The 24,716-nt window shown below is 43.3% G+C and overlaps 1 protein-coding gene and 1 long non-coding RNA gene across 5 annotated transcripts in view; one reads left to right on the top strand and one right to left on the bottom strand.

Moving 5' to 3' along the window:
• Positions 1–21,128, top strand: part of LOC127007761 (capping protein inhibiting regulator of actin dynamics-like) — a 96,680-nt gene extending 75,552 nt beyond the window's left edge. The window contains exons 3-9 of one of the 3 annotated variants that reach the window (XM_050879044.1): positions 5,045–5,128; positions 12,379–12,551; positions 14,388–14,579; positions 15,404–15,544; positions 16,617–16,757; positions 18,535–18,840; positions 19,352–21,128. In XM_050879044.1, coding sequence (XP_050735001.1) covers positions 5,045–5,128; positions 12,379–12,551; positions 14,388–14,579; positions 15,404–15,544; positions 16,617–16,757; positions 18,535–18,840; positions 19,352–19,432 — 1,118 coding nt within the window. In that variant the 3' untranslated portion in view covers positions 19,433–21,128. Of the gene's footprint in view, positions 1–5,041; positions 5,129–12,378; positions 12,552–14,387; positions 14,580–15,403; positions 15,545–16,616; positions 16,758–18,534; positions 18,841–19,351 lie in introns of all 3 variants that reach the window. The other 2 variants (XM_050879043.1, XM_050879045.1) reach the window with 2 other exon arrangements.
• A 1,304-nt stretch (positions 21,129–22,432) lies between these two features.
• Positions 22,433–22,850, bottom strand: LOC127007762 (uncharacterized). Of its 2 annotated transcripts, none has more exons than XR_007760507.1 (2): positions 22,703–22,850; positions 22,433–22,622 (listed from the first exon to the last, which is right to left on the bottom strand). It is a non-coding gene; the product is annotated as an uncharacterized LOC127007762 (long non-coding RNA). The 2 variants fall into 2 exon arrangements; XR_007760508.1 differs by having other exon boundaries at positions 22,662–22,810.
• Positions 22,851–24,716: the final 1,866 nt, after the last annotated feature.

Raw genomic sequence — 24,716 nt, 5'->3', positions numbered from 1 at the left:
TTCCTCTCCTTTCAAGTTTCCTTTGTTTCCTCCTTTCTCCATGTTTCCTTCTCGAATACATCTCAACAGGTTTACACACACACACACACACACACACACACACACACACACACACACACACACACACACACACACACACAAAGGTAAGCTCAACAACAGGTGTATGCAGGTAGAGGAGAACCTTATCAAATATTTCACCTGAACCCCAACTCCACTTTCCCTTTCACTCCCCCTTTGCGCACCTTTAATTAGCGCGGAGTCCATACAGGTAACGGGGTGGTGGTGGTGGTGGTGTTCATTTATTCAGCGTGGTGTTGTGTGTGGTGGTGATGTTAGGGATGTGGTGTAGTGGTGAGGAGGGTATGTTTGATGTGTGCTCTGTGTGGTGATGATGTTAGGTTTGTGGTGTGGTGGTGGTGGTGGTGGTGATGAAGGTATGTTTGATGTGCTCTCTGCTTGGTGATGTGATGTTAGGTTTGATGTGGTGTTGATGGTACGTTAGGTGTGTTCTGCTTGGTAATGTGTGGTGGTGTTAGGTTTGATGTGGTTGTGATGAGGGTACGTTAGGTGTTTTTTTTTTTTTTCCCATTAAAGGAGACAGCTCACGGCAAAAACAAAACAGCAAACAAAAATACCTCGCTGTTTTATGCTTGTTTTGCCCTTGAACTGTCTGTCTTTCCCTTTAAAACTGATAAAAAAAAGATATGGTACCAGTGTGCGTGTTTATGTATATGTATGTGGAGTTGTGTGCGTGTATACTGTATGGTGTTGAGGGTACGAGATAGTGGTGATGGTGGTGAGTTTTGTTGATTGTTTGTGAGGTATTTATTTCTTTATTTTAGTGTGGCATGGGTGTGTGTGCGCGTATATGTGTATGTGTTAATGTTGCTGTTTTGTGTGTGTGTGTGTGTGTGTGTGTGTGTGTGTGTGTGTGTGTGTGTGTGTGTGTTCCGAATCACCGTGTTTTGGTTAGTCCGTAATGTAGGAGCGTCGTAAATATAAAAGGCTTGATGGTGGTTGTGGTGGTGGTAGTGTATAAACTTGCATTAGGCGTGGTGGTGGTGGTGGTTGTGGTGGAGGGTCAGTGTCCTTTGAGAGTTCCTAGCGTGTCCTACCCTCATTTAGGAGACTACTGCGTGGGGAGGAGGAAGGTGGAGAGAGAGGGAGAGGATGGGTAGTAGGCCAGATGGTATAGTGTGTGTGGGAAAAGAGGAAAGTAGGTTATGGTGGTGGATGATGGAGTGGAGCTGGAATAGTGTATGGAATGGTGGCTGTGGTGGTAATGGGTTGGGGAGATGGGATGGTAGATATAAATTGTCATGGTAATAGATGTGGTGGGGAAAGAAATCGTAGAAGGAAAGTGGGTGGAATTGATCGTGGTGGTGATGGGTTGGGCAGATGGAATGGTAGATGGTAGGTGAGTGATGGTTGCTGGGTTGCGAAGGTAGTATTGTATAAGAAAGGGGAAATGGGTATCGGATAATTTGAGAGGAGGTTGCAATGGTGATGGGTTGATTAGATGGAATGGTGTAAGGGAATGAATGTACTTGGTGGTTATATTGTGTAAGGGGTGATGGTATTGGGTTTGTGTGATGGGAAAAGGTGAGGGAATGGGTGGATATGTGTAATGGAAGTGTGTGATGGTTGTTTTGTGTAAGAGGTGGTGGTGGTGGTGAATGATTGGGTGGATATGTGTAATGAGAGTGTGGTTGTTTTATGTAAGAGGAGGAGATGGTGGTGGGTTTGTAAGTTAGGAAAAGGTGAATGAATGAAGGGGTGGGTTTGTGTAATGGGAGGCAGATCATGGGTGGGTGGGAAGGAGAATGGAAAGCAAAGGCGAGTGTAATGAAAAGTGGGTGGAAGATTCCGTAGATTAAAACGGGCTTGCTTTCTTTTATGATATATTTTAAGACCATTTTTTCTCGCCACTGTCTAGTTGAATAATGAAAAGTGGGTGGAAGATTCCGTAGATTAAAATCGGCTTGCGTTCTTTTATGATATATTTTAAGGCACAATTTTTTTCCAACACTGTGTCTAGTTGAATAATGTTGGATAATTAAAAGTGGGTGGTACACACACAATGTTTTTTGGGTGGTGATGGTTTGATGTGTGTGTGCGTGGGTATAGGCCTAGTGTGTGTGTGTGTGTGTGTGTATCAACTAAATCAACGCGAACATATATGAATTACCTCGGATGGAAAAGTTATGGAAATGAATGAAAGAGGAAAATAAACTGAACGAAAACAAGCCGGTATCGAACCTCTGACAGAAGAGTTATAAAAATTAATAATAGAGATAAACCGCCAAAGCAGCGAGTATCGACGTTCCGCCTCGGCCACGTCACCACACCTGTGCGAAAGGTAATCAATGTGTCGTGTCAGCGGCCGCCAGGTGAGTGTGGCTGTGGCGACGTGCTGGCGGACGCACACTCGGACGGACGGACAGGTGGATGACGGGGAAGAGGGTCAGGTGTTGTAGTAGAGTGGTCATGGTGGTGATGTTGTTGGTGGTGTTGATATAGTCACTACAACAACATTGCCACTCTGGTTGTATAATGTGTAATATAACTGCTGGTGTCTTAATAATGTTTTCTTGAGCTTAACTAAAAATGTTAATCACGTACCTTTCTTAATTTGTCTTTGGGTGAGTAAATTACATAAACAAATAGATTTTTATTATCTTTTTACTAGCATTGTTTTCTTCAAGTACTGAGTAATTCACATGAACTTAAAGAATATTGATCGTGTAGGGTTTTAATATGTATTTAGAGTGAATCACATGAATAACTTAGAGAATATTCATCGTATAGCTTCATATTTCAATTGTTAATCAGTCTTGTATAAACAGTAATTTGAGATACATTCTGAACATTTTCATTTGTACTTGATGATTACCTTACTTCTGCAGTCATGTGTTCATTGACTTCGCATTCATGTTCCTATGCAAACGGAAGTCCAACATTTTAACGGCTCAGGCATGCCATTTGGAAGAAGTTACGTGGCGTTCAAGACAGGAATCGAAGCTTATGTAACAGACTTCCCAGTAGTTCAAATAACATACATTCCACTCCTTCAGCCAACAAAGACTCTAGTAGTAACAGCTGACTGGAGTTCTAAAAAAAAAAAAAAAAAAAGATAATCAATGGTTACAACATCAAGAATTCCTGACTTGAATACACGCCTTTGCCACTGATCCATCCTGACCTTAAACGATTGTCCTTCCCCTCCCCATCTCCCCCATGTAACCCCCCCACCTCCCCACCCCAACCCCCCCCGTGTGTAGGTACGCGCGGCGGCACTGCAGGTAAGGCTCGCGGGAGGCGCCTACCTGTCCACGGGGAACCTTAAGTAATTAGTGCAGGGAAAGGTGAGCACGGCATGACCCAGCCCGCCGCCGCTACCTGGGTCTTGGAGTTTATTGTTTTACGGACTTTTTTTCTTATGGGAAATGTTGTGTTGCCTCTCCTCTCCCGTTGTTGTTGATGAAGGTCTTAGGGTACGGCCACACTACACGCGGTTTGCTGGGAGGGTAGAGGGTAGCGAATGCCTAGCGAGTCAGAGGCAAGAACAAACACATGCTATCTAATACGAGGGTAGCGGTTTCCTCCAAGCTTACCCGCTGCCCGCGTCCTGTATGGCCACTCCTATTAGATAGCATGTGTTTGTTCTTGCCTCTGACCCGCTAGGCATTCGCTACCCTCTACCCTCCCAGCAAACCGCGTGCAGTCTATTATACTGATTGGATTATTAGAAGTTTGTATTCTATGTTATTTATGCGAGGAGAATATTGCGTTCCCTCCATGGAGTTGAAGTCATTGGATCTGTCATTATGCTTCCAAAAAGTGTTGAGTTAGAAAAAGATTACGTAGTATGATCTATTTATGGAAGGAGGATATTGCCATCCCTCCCTGTTGATAAAGCTCTTGATCTGCGTCAGTGTACCGCTTAAAGAATGGGTTGCGTTATTGAAAATGGAGAAGCATGTTTTGTTTGGCTGTCTTTCTATACCGTGGCATTATGAAAACTTGCGTATATTTAATTTCGCTGTCGTCTTATATCGTCTAAGGAAAGCGTTGAATCATTGAAGTTTTACGATGCTTACCTTGCCAGTCTTATTTTATCGCCCTCAGAAACGGTTGTAAAATAAAAAAAAAAGTAGAATTTTCTCTCTGGGAGCCGCATAGATAAAGTTCAAAGCCCAAAGAAACGGTTGCTTATTTCGTAGCCAACTCCCTCAAAGGTTAATCCAAGCAGTTTGTACCCCGATGTGACTCATAAACTTTAAACCCCTCGCGCCGCCCCAAACGAAGGAGAGCCGTCAGAACTTTCCATCCCCGGCGGCAGCTGTGAAACTTCCCTCAACTCTCTGCACCCGACCAAGGAGTTTCTTTCTCTTAACTTCATTCCGATTTCGCGTTTCGCCCCGCTCCCCCAACCCACTCCCCCAACCCACTCCTCCAACCCACTCCTCCCTCTCAGCATCCCCTACCCATGCCCCAATACTAATAGCACCCCTTCATCTTCCTTTGTCCCTCACAGCCCCTGATCTCACCCCATCTCCCCTTTCCTTATCCCTCACAGCCTCTCATCTCTCCCCATTCCCCCTTTCCTTGTACTAACAGCGCCCCCTTGTTGCCCTTTCCCCTTCCTCACAGCCCCAATATTCAGTGCTGCCCCCTTCTCCCCTTCCCCTAACCCTTGTATACTAACATCACCCCATTTTTCCCCTTTTCCCCATGCCTTTTATTCTAACGTCGCCCCTTACCCCCAATCTGTATGATGTCTCCTCCCCCCCTCCCCCATCTCTCCCCTTCTCATATACTAAGCATTCCCAGTCTATCCCCTTTCCCCAAAGCCTCTTCCCATACACTAACATCACCCCCATCTCTCCCCCTATCCCTAATACGAACATCACACCCAGTATCTCCATTCCCCACTAGGCTATTACTAACATCTCTTGCAGTTTCCCATCCCTATTCCCCTCGGTCCCCTTACTAACCTCGCCCCCCGTTTCTGCCCACTTGTGCTGCTTGTCCCCCGCAGCAGGCCGGCACCACAAGAAGCCCATCAAGAAGATCCAGAAGAAGCCCAAGTGTAAACAGCCCAAGAAGGGGAGGAAGTACTATGTGGGTGAGTACTAAGACCACGAGGAGGAGGAGGAGGAGGAGGATAGTGAGGGTATGATGATGAGGGGAAAAAATTGTGAAGGAAAAGAAGTAAGAGGAGTACGGAGGAGGAGAAGGAAAATAGTGAGGGTATGATGATGAGGGGAAAAAATGTGATGGAAGAGAAGTAAGAGGAGTACGGAAGAGGAGCAGGAGGAGGAGGAGGAAAATAGTGAGGGTATGATGATGAGAGGAAAAAATGTGCTGGAAGAGAAGTAAGAGGAGTACGGAAGAGGAGGAGAAAAGTATGAAGAAAATTAATAGTGCTGGTTTTATTTCCTGTATATATGTCTGCTTGTTCCCTTATTTTTTTTCTTAGGTTTTTCGTTTTTTTTATTTTTTTATTTTTTTGTTTTACCGCAGTTCGGCGTTTGGTGATTGATGGTTTATTTGTTTCCCTGTTCCCGCACACCCTTTCGTTTTTATTTTCGGGATTCGTTTTCGTTATTTTAGTTTCGTGTGATTTACTAACAAGATCAGCCTGGCCGTGCGCATGTACAAACCGACGCACTCGACTATATTGCTTTTCCCTGTGATTTTTATGTTTGTATTCCTGCGATATTTTTCCCACGTTAATTTTTTTTTCTTTTTCGTATGATTTTTTTTTGTATTTGTGATCCTACGATTTTATTTATTTGATTCTTATTTACTATTTTTGTGTGTGTGTGTGTGTGTGTGTGTGTGTGTGTGTGTGTGTGTTTGTCCTTTGTGGTTTATTTATGGTTGATCCGTTTTGGAGAGAGAGAGAGCGAGCAGAAAAGGTCATATGAACCTTCCTCTCTCCCTCTGGATCCTGACCTTTCCACCCTGCTTTTATTTGAGTGCTCTCTCTCTCTCTCTCTCTCTCTCTCTCTCTCTCTCTCTCTCTCTCTCTCTCTCTCTCTCTCTCTCTCTCTCTCTCTCTCCTTGTTCTTCCCCTCGGCATCCTGGTTGTCATATTCTTGTGTTCTCTCCCTCTTTTTCGTCACTCCTTTTTTTTTCCCATTTTCAACTTCTCTCCGCCTCTTCTTACCTTTCCCCTCCCGTCTCTTCCCTCCTCTTCATCCTTTTCCTCTTTCTTGGCTCTTCTCTTCTTTTCTCGTCCTTTTCCTTCTTTTCACCTGCATCTTTTTCTCTCCTTTCTTCCCTCAGCGATATTTAGTTGATTTTGTTTTCTTTTCCCTTTCCCCTTTATTTCTTTTCTTATACTGTTTTATTTATTTCAATCTTGTTTCTTTTAATATTGCTTGTGTTCTTTGTTTTACCTGTATTTTCCCTTCACGTGTTTGAGTTTTTTCCCTCTTATTTCACTTTCTTCTTTCTCATTGCTTTTTTTCTTTCCTTTATTACATTTTTTCTCATTCCTCGTTTCCCTTTATCTGTTGTCTTTTTCCTCTATTTCACTTTTCTCCTTTCTCCTTGCTCTTTTTTTTCCTTCTTTCCCCTTATCTGTGTGGTCTTTTTTCCCTCTTTATTACACTTATCTCATTCCCCTTCTTTTCCTTTCCTCTTTCTCCTTTTCTTCTGTGGTCTCTTCCTCTTTATTTCACCATTTCCTCTTTCTTATTCTCTTTTCCTCTTTCCCTCCTTCTCTGTGTGGTCTTCTTTCCCTCTCTATTACACTTTATCTCATTCCCCTTCTTTTCCTTTCCTCTTTCCCCGTTTCTCTCTAGTCATCCTCTTTATTTCACCTTTTCCTCTTATTTTCTTTTCCTCTTTCCCCTTTATCTGTTTGGGCCTCTTTAAACAATGTTGTGGTCGTATATTTCCTCCTTAAGCCTCTTATTATTCACTATCGTTCCTGTTTACCCTCGTCTCCCCTCTTATCTCCCCTCTTCTCCCCTCTTGTAGGCTTATACCTAACACCTTCCACTTCTCTCCCTTCTCATCTCCCTCATTCGCTTTTTTCTCTACTCCTCAATTGTTTCTTTCTCCTTAATCGCTTCTTTCGTTTCTCTTCTTTCACACAATACCTCTCCTCTTCTCTCTCCTTCCTTCTCTCATCTTCCCCTCTTCTCTCTCCTTCCTTCTCATCTTCCCCTCTTCCCTCTCCTTCGTTCTCTCCTCTCCCCGCTCCTGCATTCTCCCCCCTTCCCCCTCCTTCATTCTCCCCTCTTCCCCTTCCTTCTCTCCTCTTCCCCCTCCTGCATTCTCTCTTCTTCCCCACCTTCATCCTCTTCTCCATCTCTTCCCCCTCCTTCCTTCTCTCCTCTTCCCCTTTTCCCCTTTCTTCATTCTCTCCTCTTCCCCCTCTTCCCCTTCCTTCATTCTCTCCACTTCCCTTTCTTTCTTCATGTGTCGTTTCTTCTCTTCCTCTTTGTTTCTCTCATCATTTTCTCTTCCTCCCACCCCCTTCTTCCCTTTCTTTCCCCTTCTCTTATCTTCTTCCTGTCCTCCCTTTTATTTCCTTTCTCTCCGCTCTTCCTCTGTTCTATCGCTCCTTCCTCTTACTGTCGGTCCTCTTCTCCCTACCTTCCTTCCTCTTGCCCTTCTGTCCCTCCCTCCCTCCCTCCTCCCCCGCAATAGGCCTACACGAAGATGCAGTGGAGGCCTATACACTCGTATCCAACCACATGTTCCCCTTAGCCTACGGGACCCCTCTATTCTCCCCCTTTGCCCCCCCCCCCCCCTTTCCTCCTCCCTCCTCTCTCCCCTTTTCTCTCTTCGCCCAATGTTTCTTTTTTTTTCCTCCCTCTTCTTCCCGCAAATTTCTCCTTTCCCCTCTTTTTTTTGTCGTTTTCCTTTTTCTTTTTCCTTTTCTCCTCAACTTCCCATTTATTCTTCGTTCTTTACTTCCTTTTTATTATTAGTTCTTGTTAGTTTTCATTCTACCGTTTTCTTTCTTTTTTTTTTTACTTGCTCTTTCTTCATGGTCTTTTCTTTTTTTTTGTTTTTCTTTCTCCCTTTCTCTCCTTAGTTTTCTCGTTCTTTCTTTTTTACTCTTTTTTCCTTTGTTCCTTTTTTTTCTTTTCCCAATTTTATCCTTAGTCTGTTCTTTTCGTGTTTCCTCCTTGCTTCCTTCCTTCTTTCTTTTATTTCCAAACGTATTTTTCGTCTCCTCCCTCCTTCCCTCACTCCATCTTTCCTCTCCGTAGGCCTAGTGTCCCCCGCTGAATTAAGCCTCATCTCCGGAGTTAGGTATTGGTCTTTATTTATTTATTGGATTGCAGGCTGTTATTGATCTTTACACTCTCCCTCCTTCCTCTTCCCCTTCCCTTTCTTCCATTGTCCTTCCCCCCCCCCCACCTCGCCCCTCCCTCTCCTCTTTCCCTTACCTCCTTTTTCTTGCATTCCTTCGATTTTCTCTCCCATTCCTCATACATTGTTCTATCCTTTCTCTTACATTCCTTCGTATTTCTCTCCCTTTCCTCTTCCATACATTCTGTCCTTGCCTCCTCCTCTTTCCTCCCTCATACATTCTGTTCTTCCCTCCCTCCTCCTTTGCCATATCTCATCTTACTCTTATATTACTTCGTATTTCTCTCCCTTTCTTCTTCCATACACTCTGTCCTTCCCTCCTCCTCTTTCCTCCCTCGTACATTCTGTTCTTCCCTCCCTCCTCCTTTCCCATATCTCGCTCGTACATGCCTTCCTTCCTCCGCCTTTTTCCTGAAACGTTTGGTCCCTTCCCCCTCTTCCTCTTTCCTCTTCCCCCTTTTCCTTCTTCCCCTTCCCTCTTTTCCTCCTTCCCCCTTCCCTCTTTTCCTCCTTCCCCTTCCCTCTTTTCCTCCTTCCCCCTTCCCTCTTTTCCCTTCCCCCTCTTCCTCCTTCCTTCTTCCCCTTCTTCCTCCTTCCCCTTCCCCTTCTTCCTCCTTCCCTTATCTCCTATTTTTACATTCCCCATTCCTTCGTTTCCCCTTTCCCCCTTCTTTCACCTCTTCTTCCCTGTTGCTTCCTTACATACAACGTTCCACTGTGTTTCCCGTTTTTTTGTGTGTAAATTTGCTCATGTTATACAGGGAAAGAATCCGTGTATTATGATGAGATTTTATTCATTCAAATCTTAATTGGCTCATCTACATTTTTTTAATTGCTGGATAATTCCTGTAATTGAGCGGCTTTACGTTTTGTGTGGGGTTGTTATTTCCCGCTCCCCAAAGTTTACTACATAGCTATACAAGTTCCCCTTCCTCCCTCCCTCCCTCGCCAAACCATTACTTTAGCTCTTTTGATGGTGTTGCTTCGGTTAATGCTACATCTTAAAACTACTACTACTACTACTACTACTACTGCTGTTTCTCTTACTACTTTTATCTCTATTGCAACCACTATACCATTGCTCCTCCTCCTCCTCCTCCTCCTCCTACTACTACTACTACTACTACTACTACTACTACTACTACTACTACTACTACTATTACTACCACCACCACCACCACCACTACCACTACCACCACCACCACTACCACCACTACCACTACTAACAATAACGACCCACCAGTCACCTTGCTATGAGGGGAAAGAAAGAAAGTGCATGACCTTGACTGTCTGGAAGCGGTGAGGGGATGCGCATGCGAGAGAGAGAGAGAGAGAGACTAGACGTTCTTTCTTTATACCTTTCTCTCTCCCACTCTCGTCTCTCACGCCATCTTGCTCTATTCTCATCTGGTGGTGGTATCACTCTCAAGGGTTTTTCTATTTTTACTTCTATTTATTTTTTGGGTTTTCTGTGTATATGTGTGTGTGGGAGGCTGTCTTTGTGCTCATATTTTATTTCCTTAATTTTTTTATTTATCTTATTTTATTTCTCATTTCTCGTTTTTTTTCTTATTTTTCCTCGTATTTTTTTTATTTTTCTCGTATTTAATTTATTTTTATTCTTTTTTCTCAGTGTATGTGTGTGGGAGGTTGACTTCGCTCCATTTTTATTTCCTTTGTTTCCCGTTCCATTTATTGCAAGGTCGCTGAGTTTTAATTTTGGGCGAGGAGATTCCGACTGTCTGGCCATGTCTGAAAGAAGAAAGGAGGGGGAGGAGGAGGGGGGAAGATAAAGGAGAGAGAGAGAGAGAATGAAGGGGCGGGGAAAGGGAGAATGGAGGGGCTGCGGTAGGAGGAGGGGGGTGAAGTGATGAATTATGCGAGGAAGGAGGAGGAGGAAGAGGAGGCGAAGATAAGAGCAGGAGGAGGAGGAGAGGGAAGGCTTAGGCGAAGATAAAAAGTGGAAATGAGGAGGAGGGAATGACGTAGAAGAGGAAGAAAGGATGCCAGAAAGATAGAGAAGGAGGGGATAGGAGGAGGGAGGGAAGTGTAGGAGGGAAGGAGAGAGAGAGTGTAGGAGGGAAGTGGAGGAGGAATGAGAGAAGAAGGGAAGTGGAAGAGGAATGAGAGAGAAGAAGGGAAGTGGAAGAGGAATGAGAGAGAAGAAGGGAAGTGGAAGAGAAAGGAGGAAAGTGGAGAAGGAAGGAGAAAGGTGAAGGAGGTGTCTAGTCTGGTCTGGCAAGGCTGAGTCGTCGTCGTCCTCCTCCTCCTCCTCCTCCTCCAGTGACGTCATGGCCTCGTCTGGGTCGCCGGCAGGTCGGTCACACACACACACACACACACACACACACACACACACACACACACACACACACACACACACACGGCAGGTAGTTTATTTTAAGGTTAATTGGTTTGGTTATCCTTTGTTCCTTTTGTTGATTGAGGGAGGTTGGCGTGATTTTTTTTTTCCCCACTTTATGCTTTCTACAGATCTTTTTTTAATTTGTTCCGTTGTTTGTTGAGTTCATTTTTTTCTTGTTTTCTTTTTATTTCCTTATTTTTCTCCTCTTTTTTGGTGTTTTCGTGTTTTTTTCTTTTCCTTATCTTTGTTTTTTTTCCGACCTTATGTACTGCCCCTAACAATTCTTAACAGCCTTATTTTCCTCTTTTTACTTTTCTTATTTCCTATCTATTCCCAGAACGTTTATCTTCCTTTTTTTTTTCTTTTTCTTCGTTTATTCCCTTTTTCATACCTTATACTACCTTCCTCTCTTCTCACCATCTTCCTCTATTCCCCGTATCCCGTCCTCCCTCCATTCAACAGACTGCCTCTCTATGTATATATGTATGATTGGATCCGTGTATGCCTTTATTTATTCATGGTTATGCTCTGGTTATCCTCCACTCGCCTTCTCCCTCATCTCTTATTCATGTCTTTATTTACTCGTCCGCTGATCCGACATTCCCTTCCTTTCATCCTATTTCATGTTTTCTTTTTCGTTTTTTATTTCTCTGGGTTTCGTTTTCTTTCATTTGGTTCCCTTGTTCCTTTGTTAACATTCGCTTCCCTTTCATTCCATTTCATATTTTCTTTTTATTTATCTGACATTTTCTTGTTTGATTTTCTGTTCTTTTTTTCTTTATTTTCCATTCACTTTTTTCATTCGTTTTCATTCCATTTCGTTTTTTTATTTTTTATTTTTATTTATCTGACCTTTTTCTGGTTTGATTTTCTGTTCCCTTTGTTTCTTTGTTTTTCATTCGCTTTTTTTTTGTCATTTCATTTGCCATTTTTATTTTTACCCCATTTTATTCCTTTTTCATGCTGCATTTCATATTCCCACCGTATTTATTTAGTTTCGTCTCATCTCCATTATTCACATTATTCTCATCTATCTATGTCATTTAATTTGCTATGTTTGTTGTTCTTCCATTTTCCATTTTTTGATGTTGCTCGCAATTCATATCCCCGCCATCTTTATATTTAGTCTTATCCACATCTTTATCCCTCACCCCATTATTATTTTTTTGACATCCATTATTTATATTCCACGTAATAGCCTTGATTTTATAACTGAATATAACACACACACACACACACACACACACACACACACACACACACACACACCTTCCCACCTTCGTTTTCCTTTCTCCCTTCCTCTCCTCCCCTCCCAACCTTCCTTTATTTACTTTCTCCCTTCCTCCCTCCCATTCATCACATTCCTTTTACTTCCCTTATCCTTCCTTCCCTTACTTCACACACACACACACACACACACACACACACACACACACACACACACACACGTCATACCTCACATCCATTTTGCTTACCTTCACATACATTCCATTTCCCTCCCTCTTCTAAACACACACACACACACACACACACACACACACACACACACACACACACACACACACACACACACACACACACACGCACACTTTTGTCTTACCCTACCATACATACTTTACATCATATCTTGCATCGTCACACCCTTCTCACCTGCCCCTCTTCCCCTTCTGCAGCCACTGAGATCAGGTGCGAGGAGAAGTCCCGTGGTGGCATGTGCTATGAGGTCATCCTGGCCGAGCCCTCCGCCGACAAGCCTACGCCCCCCGCCACTGCCTCGCCGCGCCCCAAGAGCATGACGGCCGAGGAGATTGAACAAAAGCTCCTGCAGGCCGAGGAGCGCAGGAAGGTAAGGAAGAGGAAGAGGAGGAGGAGGTGTGCTTGATGTTACCTCTGATGAAACTTTCCCTGCTTTTTCTCCTACTATGATTACCTCTTTCCTACTTCATTGGGAGACTTCGCGGTGCAGTGGTTAGCACACTCGGCTCACTATCCAGAGAGCTCGGGTTCGATTCCCGGTTGGAGTGGAAAAATTTGGGCGGCTTTTCCGATACCCTACGCCCCTGTCCACCCAGCAGTGTACCAGGTATTAATCGGAGGTTGTGTCCCGTCTCGTGGGATCTGCTCCCTTCTATAATTCCTCCTTCTGTCTCCGGCATATGACCACAGGTGTTCCGCCGACTAAACGAAACTTTCCAACTTTCCTTCTTCATTTAACTTCCTTATTTTCCCTTAAAGGTTTGGACACTAATAATACTGCTGTTCCTTTTATTACTGTTTCTACTACTATTATTACTCCTACTGTTATTGGAGGGGGAGAAAATTATTGGGGGTAGAGGGGGAGGAGGAGGAGGGGGGGTGCTTCATGCTTCCTCTAATGAACTTTCTCTTTTGATTCTACTAATACTAATACTTTTCTTCATTTAACTTTCTGCTTCTACTACTAACACTAATTAATCTACTACTACTACTACTACTACTACTAATATTAATACTCTCTTCATTTGACATTATTTTCCTTGTGGGGTTGGATACTAATATGACAGCTATTAGTGTTATTACTATTATTAAACTACTATTACTGATATTACTTGTACTGTTGCTGTTACAAATATCTCCTTCCTTCCTTCACCATTCTTAATTATCCCTGTTTTTCCCTCCCTTCATTGTTAATTGCTAATGGTCTGTCAGTCTTCCACACACTTGCCTTACCTCTTACTCCTCTTTACATGCAAGCACTCAGTCTAATCATTACCTTCCTTCTCCTTTCCTTATCTTGCAGAATGACATTGCTCGACTTCTTATGTACACATCATGCATTTTCCCTTCTGCATCTGACATAATAAAACGCTCACCTCTTCTTAAACACGCACGCCCACCACCTCGTCCACCTGTATAGTGATGGACAAGGAGTGCCGGCCTTGGAAACTCACAAATTAGCATGGCATTAACACGAAACTTTGCTTTATGGGGCAGTTTGTTGGGGTAATTACTGGCATCCTCCAAAGCTGCCTAATTACCTGGGCCATGCATAGTCCGGCCTCAGGAGAACAGAGTGGGCCTTAAATTAGCGCTGGCATTATGTGGATGTGGATTAAATGCTGAAGTTGAGGTTGTAGTGCAGGGAAAATGCTTTTAATAATTAATGTGTTGTGCAAGAAGAGTTTGTGTGTACAGCCTGCAGGTGCCCAAAAACATTTGCTTGTTTGTTTATCTCGCCTACAACCCAATGTCGCTACTGTCATTCAGTCTTCGGATTGTATTAGTCATCAGTCAAACCCCAACTTGATAATGTTCAGTTTTTAGTACGAAATGGATATATGTATAGTCTCACATCTGTTCAGAGGAGAACAATGTATATATGTATCTAAAAACAATTTTTTTGACATAACAAAGAAACACTACAGTAACTTTATTTGCATTCGTTGGAAAAGTGTACCAGTGTGAAATGATACATGTTAGAACTTGCAGCATTCAATAGAAGTTTGATCAGATTTGCAGGTTTTAGGAGATACACAAGAACTAGTTTATATATAGGATTGTCGATCAATAGAATTTAAGCTGTTAGGTAGGCTATACGCACAGTTGGAAGTTTCAAGTGAAGGCTTTTCCACATAGCACTAATCAACACCACTTCCACACTCACCATTCACCACCACCACTTACCACCATGTCCCCCCCGCAGTCAATGGAGGCATCCCGGCTGGCAAGTGTGGGGGAGCGCATGACCCGGCTGGAGGAGGCGAGCCGCAAGCGTGAGGAGACAAACGCTGCCTTCATCGCCGCCACGCAGGCTGCCCTGGAGGACAAGCTGGACACCACCTCCAGCAACCGCGAGGCCTATCTCAACGGCCTGCGCGCCAAGCTGTCTGACCATGTGAGTGGGGGCGCCAGGGAGGGCTAGCTGGGGGCCTGTGTGTGAGGTTGGAGTAGAGTTTGTGGAGCAGTATGAGTTAGTGGAGTAGTGATCGTTAGCTTTGGTGGCACAGTGTCAGTTTTGTTGTGCTCAAGTTTTTGGTGTGGTTTTTATGCCGTTTCCAAAGTAGGTAGGTAGTATTTTTTTTTTTTTTTTTTTTTTTTCCCCCACTGTATTTCTGATGTCTCTTAAAGGTCTAAAGTTTCCCTGTGAGCTACTAATTGTGGATTCTATAATGATGTATTTGGTGTTCATTCTTTCAAGTATATTTTAGGCCCACTTAAATATTATAGATAAAAGGTCTTCCAAAATTTTGCCCTTTTTCTCTTCAGTGTTTTCCCCTTTTACAGCTTGATTAATGTATACGTACTGATATTCCATTAGTGTGGACACAAACTTAGTCTATCCACTCTTCCTTGCACATTCATTAAAAAAAAAAAAATACTTGTTGGTGAATCTTTTAATATCATATCTCCCTCATAGAACTGCACTTCATTTTCTTTCTGTCTATCCACTTTTCCAAGCACATTCATTACCCCCCCCAAAAAAATACTAGTTGGTGAATCTTTTAATATCATATCTCCCTCATAGAACTGCACTTCATTTTAAACTTTTCATAATATTTTCCCCTCAAAATAGAATTGCATTAGAATGATTTTATAATACAGACGGTGTGCTGTCTACCACTATTACAAAGTAGAAGTCCCCAAGCCCATCACAGTGTTAGTGTCCCATCCCCCTGTCCTGTGTGTCCCTGCCATGCCACTGTTCCCTTCTGCATGCAGTTGAGCAACGTGGACGGAGTGCGCAAGCAGCTGGAGACACAGACCAATGACCTGCGCCAGACCATTGAAGACAAGCTGAGGTCCGCCGAGGAGAACAGGACTGAGAACCTTGGGAAGATGCTCGAGAAGCTGAAGGAGCATGTGAGTGTCCGGGAGTGAGGCGGTGCTGGTGGTGGAGGCTGTCTGTGCTCATTACTTCACCTTAGGATCTGAATTTCAGCAGCTTTAACCCGGTAGCTGCAGGGATCATGTTTCTTAATGGTCCCTCTAAGCGAGAAAAATGAGAAAAAATCATCACTCACACAAACCATTTCATAATATATATCAAAGCATTTGTGATCAGATTGTGTATCATCTATTTTGGAGGGTTTATATCATGGCACAAATTTGGCCCGTCGCTGCTACACGGTAAAGCCACAAATTTGGCCCGTCGCTGCTACACGGTAAAGCCACAAATTTGGCCCGTCAATGCTATCGGGTTAAATCCAGTTCCTGTACCCATTTAGCTTACCATTATAGCATTCAAGGCACAAATTTGGCCCGTCGCTGCTACCAGGATAGTTTAGGCAATTCAGGATTTTATTGATGGGTATAAAGTTCACAGAAGGTTTTTATTTCAACAAAGTTTGGTTCTGTTTTTAATGAAGCCAATTCCAAGCTTGATACAGTGTGTGCTTGCTGTTTGAGGAATGTAATTAGCAGGAACGCAGGAAAATTATTATAATATTGCTCCAGCATTTCATCACAAAAAATGTATCTGTATACCTTTTAAACATTCATATATGCTTAGTAACTTCTTAACACCTCTGATGCCAGTTTTTATATATCATCACCTTCGTAAACAAACCGCCTAAGTCATTATTTTCTACTTTAGAGGAAATCAGAAACTGTCATTATCTCATTTGGGTTAAGATTTAAGCAGAAATGAAAAGGCCAATTTTAGAACACTCAAACCCTGAATGACGCAGGCAACTGTATAAAAATGGGCGTCACATTTTGAAAAATTGATGTAGACAAAAACCTGGAAATCTATGAAAAATGACTTGGGCGATTATTTTATGAGGGTGACGATATGCTGTTAGGTGAAGCAAAACATCTAAACATTCACACATGCATTATGACTGTTTCTTCAACTATTCTACACATGAAAGCCTTGTGCACACCCCTTTCTCCCCGCACCTTGCCTGCCCCTAATGCCCACCGTCACCCACAGGAGGACTATGCCCAGAAGGTCCGTCTGGGTCACGAGGACGCCATTCGACAACTGGAGGAGCGCATCCAGTCCAAGCTGGTGGTGGCCTCTAACAAGCGCGAGTCTGAGATCCTGAAGAAGCTGGAGACTCTGCGGGAACATGTAAGTTGACCAGTGGGCTTGTAGAAAGGACGTTCTTGTGTTGATTGTTGTGTGTGTGTTCTTAATGTGTTGGTGGGTGTGTTTGTTGCTGCCAGGGTGGGTTTTTTTATTTTTGCAGTTACTGTGTTGTGGATGTGGGTGTTTGATGTGTGTTTCTTTGTTGTGTATCAGGGTATGTTTTTTTATATTTATTTTTGCCTTTTTAGTGTTGTGTTGATTGTGTGTGATGTATATGTAGGTGTTTTTATGTTGTGTATCAGGGTGAATTTTCTCTATTGTTGCATAATACGATAGTGCTAGTACATTAGGGACCTGTCTTTTCTATATAAATTCTTGGAGTGGTTTGAGTTAGTTTGTTTCATCTGGCAAGGCCCTATGAACCTTTATCCTTGCATCTGTCTTTAGGATGGTTCGTTATTTATACTTGTTGAACTGAAGGTGTAGCTCGGTTTTACTTTTCTGTGCTGCTTCGTTTCTGTACGGCTGTGACTGATATTTGGTTAGCGTCAAGTCGGTGTATTATTCAGCTGTGTGAGGCTACATGCAAGTGTTAGAGAAGGGATGGGCACTGTGTTGTGTTATTTGATGCATTTATTTAGTAGTAGCATACAGGATTTGTGTTAACCCCCGGGATGTGGATTCCTTCAAGAAGACATCACCAAGCTACAGGAGTGGATTAAATAGTGGCTGCTACAATGCAATGAAGAAAAATCTCAAGTCATGCACCTTGAGAGGGGAAATTGAGCATACTAATACCACATGGGAAACACTCCACTATCCATCCACCACAGAGGCAAAGACCTGGGAGTATATGTTACCAGGCTTTCATTGAAGGTGAAATCCATGTTAGTTGCAGCGGAGGGGTTAATATCCTGTTTACTACAACTAGGTTAATGCATCAGACACCACACCTGTGCCGCCTGATGTGGGAATGTTGTAGCTTGTTTCTCAGCGTGTTATGTTGTAGTGCCTGGTTTTAATCTCTCTACCTCCAGAAGTTTTTGTTCAGTAAGTTCTTCCACTTTAAGGGTCAAGGTCAGCTTTAAACACTGAATTTCAAGTTCACGTTGGATCAGGTTTTCTTGCGCTCCGTGTCAGGTCAGCTTTAATATTCCAAGTTTAGAGGCGGCACTCTTCACAAAGGGAGGGACTTGCGCGTGCAACATCTTTGGTAGTTCTGTAAAGGTTTCGTTTGTCATTGGTGATAATAGTGCACTTGATGGTAACTGTGAATTATGACAGGTTGATGTTAGTTGTTATATATATATGCTGATGTTGGTTGTTATTTCAGATGATGTGGGTTGTTATTTCAGTTGACGTGGGTTGTTATTTCAGTTGACGTGGGTTGTTATTTCAGTTGACGTGGGTTGTTATTTCAGTTGACGTGGGTTGTTATTTCAGTTGATGTTGGTTGTCATTGTAGTTATTGGTGGATGTTGTCTTGTCCATTCTTTTTATGCTGGTAATGGTTTGTGGCTTATGATTGTGGATGTTAGTCTTTGTGTGTGTGCGTGTGTCTGTGCGTCTTATGTGTACGAGTGACTGTTTTCAACCATAAAATACTTCTTCAGTTTGTATTATACTTTTCTTTAAGTTACCCAGTTTTACACTAAAATATTTTGAGTTCATCTTGTATATCAATTATCACCCAAGTCTTGAGTTTGATTCACCACCAAAGTTTGCCATAATTTTTCCACCCTTCTGTGTATATTTTGAACACCTCCCTTCCTCCCTCCTTCCTTCCACCACCTGCACCACCATCACCTTCCCCGGGCAGTCAAACAAGATCTCCGAGGCTCAGGAAATGATCAACAGGAAGCAGGAGGAGGCAAGGCAGCAGAGGGAACAGGAGGTCGCCGCCAAGATAGAGCGACTGAAGAAGATCCAGGACGAGAAGGAGGCAAAGAGGCAAGACTTGACGAAGGTGATCTCAGAGAAGCTCGAGACAGCACAGGAGAACAGGAGCAAGGAGGAGGAGGAGCTCAAAAAGAAGGTGATGGAGAAGTTGGAGCAGAAGCTGGAGGTGGCCGACAGGAACAGACTGGAGCTTGCGGAGAAGACGAGGAAGGCGCTGGAGGAACATGTGAGTGAGGGACCCCCACGCCAGGCTCTTGGGTTCTGCTGCGGTTGATGGTTCTTTGGGATGCTCTGCCTCTATACTGACTGGCCTCATGCCCACCGGGAGGATCCTTGACATGTTTTGCTGCACTTTTCTCTCTTTAAATCTTGACTTCCTCCTCTGGCTTCCTAAGGGTGGACTTCTTAAACCATTTTCTTTTGACTTAATTTCTGGTGCTGGGGATTGCATTACTGGCCAATTTTTTAGTGCTTTTAGTTGAATGATATTCGGTTTTGCTCTTAAATATATTAGAAGTGAATTTAGTTTCTTTGATTAGTACTGATATGTTCGTAGATTTTTTATTTGGTTATTATAAAATTCATTAGATTATTTTGTCTTGATTTGTTATTTTGTTCCTCTAAATTGAGTGCCTTAGTGTGATGTTGAGGATGCATAGAGGTTTGTTATGAATGAGAGTGTGTTGGTTGTGTTTGTACGTGTGTGTGGACGTTCTCTAACCTTCCTCCCCTTGCAGGATCGCCGCGCCGAGATGGTGCGGGCCAACAAGGAGCGCATCATGGCCGCAGAGAAGCAGGATGCCGCCTCTTCCGGCTAAGTCTTCAACGCTTCACACACCCCGCCCCCAGCCCTCCCCTGCACCCTCCCCAGCCCACTCCCACCCCAGCAGTCCTTTGGACACCATGTTTAGCAGCTGGAGGTGATGGGGGTCAGGGAGGGGCCACACCACGCACCCGTTCCCTGCCATACCTCTCCCCCTCCTTATCTCATAGTCTTATTATTGATGATAATTAAGCTAGGAACCAAGAGCATTTGGGTGACTGAAGATGCTGTTCTTCCCTCCATTGCTCAAGATGTTTTTTGAGCAAGCTGCAGCCATAGTTACCAGACACGCCTTGGAGATGGGACAGGAGTCTCGACCAGGAGGCAAGGAAGGGCTCGTGCCGCGTCCCCTCGGGCAATTCTCCGCAGATTTGGTGTTGTTCCCTAAAGGCTATACTAAACCCGCCCTCCCTCCCCCTTCCTTATGTACTCAGCCTTGGTATAGGTTCACTGTCACACCGGTGTTGAACATACATAACATACATACAGCCACACGCAATGATGTTTGCTTGTACATGAGAGGCATGCCTGTATGTGTGTGTGTTTGTGTGCATGTGCGTGTGAGTGTGCGCACATCTCCTTGCGTGTGTCCTTGCCGGGCCACCGCGAGTGATAGCTAACGTCAAGTCAGTGAGGGTGATCTTGTGTAGGTATGTCTTACTCTTGCCTCTTACTACTGCCAGTTTTATAAGTTGAGACGTCTCTGTCGCACGTCACTTGAGGGTGAAGAGTGGGCGGAGGGCTGGAGGGGCAAGGGAGGGATGGCGTGGAGGCCAGATCAGGGTATGGAGCTAAATAGAGTAGAGTAAGAGTGGAGGGGTGAGCTTTACAGTAGATGATTGTAAGGTAAAAGATAGTTTGAGTGGAGTGGAAAGGGGAGGGCTGGGCCAGACTATTGATGTGGAATAGGATCGAGTAGAACGCCCTCCATCCTCACCCTCTCTTTACCCTCCATCCTCACTCACAGGGTTTTTTTAGGAGCCAAGACCATCCACCCCTTAGGAATGGAGAGGCAGACCATCCCTTCCCTCTCCCTCATCCCTTAAGGACCAGAGAGACAGCCTGGCCATCCATCAACACCCCTCCCTCGGTCCTTCCCTTCCCCCCACCCGCCACGGCAACAGACTTCTTCCTCAGACCTGTCCACACTGCCTTCTGCTCTCCTGTGTTTGTGGCATTCTGCCCGTAGCGCCTCTGCAATAGTTCCATTAATTATTGTGAAAATCGGTGTCCTCAAGACTTCCCTACCATTTCAAATATCGTGATATTCTCAATTAAATATTTACCGTTAAGATTCTCTTGTGATCTGTCTTTAGTTCTTAAGGATTTTCTAGCCAAGATCAAAACTGAAAGACTGTATTGTGAGACAGCCTTGTAGCCTTGTATCACTCACAGTACAGATTTTAGTTTTAATCTTTGTACATTGTGTAAAAACATTTTAGTTAGCTAAACAAAAGGAATGAATCAAATTTGAATGCTTTTTGCAAGAACAGCAGTTACTACCAGGAAGTTTCATTTAGGATTTTAACGTTTAAGATTTGCATTTAGCGTAAGGTTGTGCAAGAAGAGCACCAGCATTACTGTATGTGCTTAGAGGTTCAGCAGAACTAAACCAACCACTCGTTAATGATAAGTTATTTTTAGGGAGAATGATGAAAGCTCTGGAATATATCAAGTGGTCACACCCAAGATGGACTGTTTCTGTTCCCATATTACTTACTTAAGCCAGTCAACAGCAGTGCATGTTACTCTCACACGCCTCCACCCCCCCCCCAGACAACAGCAACAACAACAACAACAACAACACCTCACAATATTAAGCCACACTGGAACTTTCCTCCACTGTCGCTTAACTACAATAACAACAACATCAACACTAGAACAGACAAGTTATGAGTATGTCTTCTGATTATACCTAAAACTGAAGGAGCCTCTGAAGGAAGATAATATATAACAGAATAGAGAAAAATAGCCCAGAAAGGATATAATTGCCCCATTAGTAAACATTCTGTACTAGAAGTGGAAATGGCCCTGATATTGATGGGGGACGTCAATTGATCATCAGTGAATTATCCCTATAAAGAAGTTGCGGAACATCCCTAGACGCTAAACTCCATCCACATGAGTTGCCAGGATGTTAAAGGAATAAAGACAGACAGACTTTAACCTGATGGAAGTATAAGAGGGGGCATAACAATTGATTCCACTTCCATTTCCCACCTCAAAGTCTGCATCACACTCGTACAAGAGACAGACAGGTGGCTTTAGGATGACATGGGTTGTTAAAGACACGTTCACCCAAACTACCAACACTGTCACCACATCCACCTGCCTCCTCCCCCTTCCATCCCTCCTCTTCATCCATCCTGCCAACCTGTAAGGTTTGAGGAGAGGTCGATAATGAAAGATACATGAAGTGGTACAGAGAAGAAAGTGTGGCAAGGGGTAAAGATCGGTTTGGATTTGATTTGCACAAGCTTGTTTTGTTTCTACGTGATCTATTGTTCATTTGGGTTTGATTTTTACTTGATAGCACATTTGAGTTCTTGTTCTTTTGAGGAAGGAGATTGGAAGAGCGTCAACTTCTTTGTAGATTGATGCCTCATTTTATTTCTTTTAGATTTTATTGCGCATAGATTTCTTATTTTGTCACAGTTACTGTTCAATAATTTGTGAAGAGACCTGAAGGATATTAATTTATTTGTGCATTTATGCCTATTTGTTTTGAAGGATTTTCTTTATTATGAAAGGAGATCTGCAGAACCTTAACTAATCTGCATTGTTACTGGAAGTTGCATCTCTGGTGGGAGGGTTGACGGGGTGATGCGTCATTCGTCCCTTTTCATTTTTCTTTTTTCTTTTATTTTTTTATTTCTCGGTTTTGCTTAAGTTAAAAATTATAGTTTGCAAGCCCTCTCACTCCCTCTTTCCTGTCCCTAAGATATTGATTGAAGGAACCGCACTCCATCTCACTCCCTCTTTCCTGTCCCTAAGATATTGATTGAAGGAACCACACTCCCTTTCCTGTCCCTAAGATATTGATTGAAGGAACCACACTCCCTTTCCTGTCCCTAAGATATTGATTGAAGGAACCACACTCCCTTTCCTGTCCCTAAGATATTGATTGAAGGAACCACACTCCCTTTCCTGTCCCTAAGATATTGATTGAAGGAACCGCACTCCCTCTCTCCCTTTCCTGTCCCTAAGATATTGATTGAAGGAACCGCACTCCCTTTCCTGTCCCTAAGATATTGATTGAAGGAACCACACTCCCTTTCCTGTCCCTAAGATATTGATTGAAGGAACCGCACTCCCTCTCACTCCCATTCCTGTCCCTAAGATATTGATTGAAGGAACCACACTCCCATTCCTGTCCCTAAGATATTGATTGAAGGAACCACACTCCCATTCCTGTCCCTAAGATATTGATTGAAGGAACCACACTCCCATTCCTGTCCCTAAGATATTGATTGAAGGAACCGCACTCCCTCTCACCCTTTCCTGTCCCTAAGATATTGATTGAAGGAACAACACTCCCTCTCACTCCCTTTCCTGTCCCTAAGATATTAATTGAAGGAACAGTCACCATGGTAAACAAGAGATTGATGAGAGGAGCATTGATGTGTCAGTCCTGCTCGTTTCTCTTGTTTCACGGTGAATGCAAAGAATAGGAACCTCCAGTAACAATCATCACTAACATGCATCAGGTTTGTGTTTTAAGTTGTAGTGTACCAGTGCCTCCGTATGATTTTTATTGTTTAACTTTCATTGGCAAGGAAGCTATTCTATTTTAGTTTATATATGGTCATTTTTTAAAGCACGTGATGAATGAATAAATATATAAAAAAAAGTACAGTGACGTGAATATATTAAAAAGGAAGACTCAAGAAAATAAAGACAATCTAAGCACTGAAAAGGAAAGGCAACGTTCTAGGGCCATGACATGATTCGTTCCAGTCCTAAAACATGACATTCCTCCTCCATCCTCTCCTGTAAAGGAGTGCAGCAAGTTCTTCATTTCGCCACGACCTTTTAATTGAAGCTCTATTTTTGCATACCAGTATTTGTATGTGTTTGTGCATTTGCGGTATATTCCACATCAATCGTGCTTAAATAAATGGTAGTCATTATTTGGTTTCTTTCCTTGCTTCTTTTCTCCCTGTGGCTGTGTGGGGTGAAGGGAACAAAAAGGAAATATTGGGTACTGGACAGTGGGGCGAGAGAGTGATTTCTGCCGTGGCCATGTGTTCAGGAATGCCAGCCCAGGGAAAGAACAAGGTATATATATGAGAGCCACAGAGGGTGGAAGATAAAATGAAGAGGTTGCTTACTTGAGATACTTTACATGCAAGGTAAAGTTAGGAGCATATGCTATAGCTGTGCATGGGGGCAGTGCAACTCTCCATTCTGTTGGCCCTTTGAGCCTATGGAGGGAGAGAACCATTAACCCAGTAGCAGCGGGGATCATGTTTCTTAATGGTCCCTCCAAGCGAGAAAAATGAGAAAAAATCACCCCCCACACAAACCATTTCATAATATATATAAAGGCATTTGTGATCAGATTATGTATCGTCTATTTTGGGGGGTTAATATCATGGCACAAATTTGGCCCGTTGCTGCCACACGGTAAAGCCACAAATTTGGCCCATTGCTGCTACCGGGTTAATCTGACACAGGGCCAGTTCAACATACGGTTTACCTTCCCCAGGTTTCCCCAGGTATGCATTTATTGACAATTCTGAAAAGATGAACAGGTGGTTGAGCTGCACCAACTGCCCAGTCAGATTCTTAGTCAGGGACACTCACCACAGCATCACAGGGGGAGGTGACTAAAAACTTGTGAAGCTAAAGTTGAACACCAGTAAGTTTGTCTGCTTTAGTCATAAACATCCTATTCAAATGCTTACTAACACATTGAATTTGCCCAGTAATTCGCTCGCTCCTTAAACCCACCTCCATCAAGTTCCGTTTAGTTAGTTTAAGAATCCCTACAGCTTGGAGAGTAACACTGCCCCTCACTCAACGGAACCATGCCCTAAACTTGCTTTTACCATCTTATTAACCTACAACTCTCCAAGTACTGTATCATCCATACATCACTGCCCCCCAATTTTTTTTTTTTTTTTTTTTTTTTTTTTTTGACCTCGGACTAGACTCCTGTAAGTCCTTTGATACCTGGTACATTTTATTTCCCCATGAGTTCACTTCATTTTATAGTGCTGAGAGGAGATTGCATGAAAGGTAGTCAGTGTCTGCCCAGAGCAACCATCCATCCCGGT

Source organism: Eriocheir sinensis, chromosome 36 (assembly GCF_024679095.1).
Source record: "Eriocheir sinensis breed Jianghai 21 chromosome 36, ASM2467909v1, whole genome shotgun sequence".
NCBI classification, from domain to species: domain Eukaryota; kingdom Metazoa; phylum Arthropoda; class Malacostraca; order Decapoda; family Varunidae; genus Eriocheir; species Eriocheir sinensis.
The sequence above is the reverse complement of the archived record's forward strand: the minus strand, read 5'-3'. Positions and strand labels throughout refer to the sequence as shown.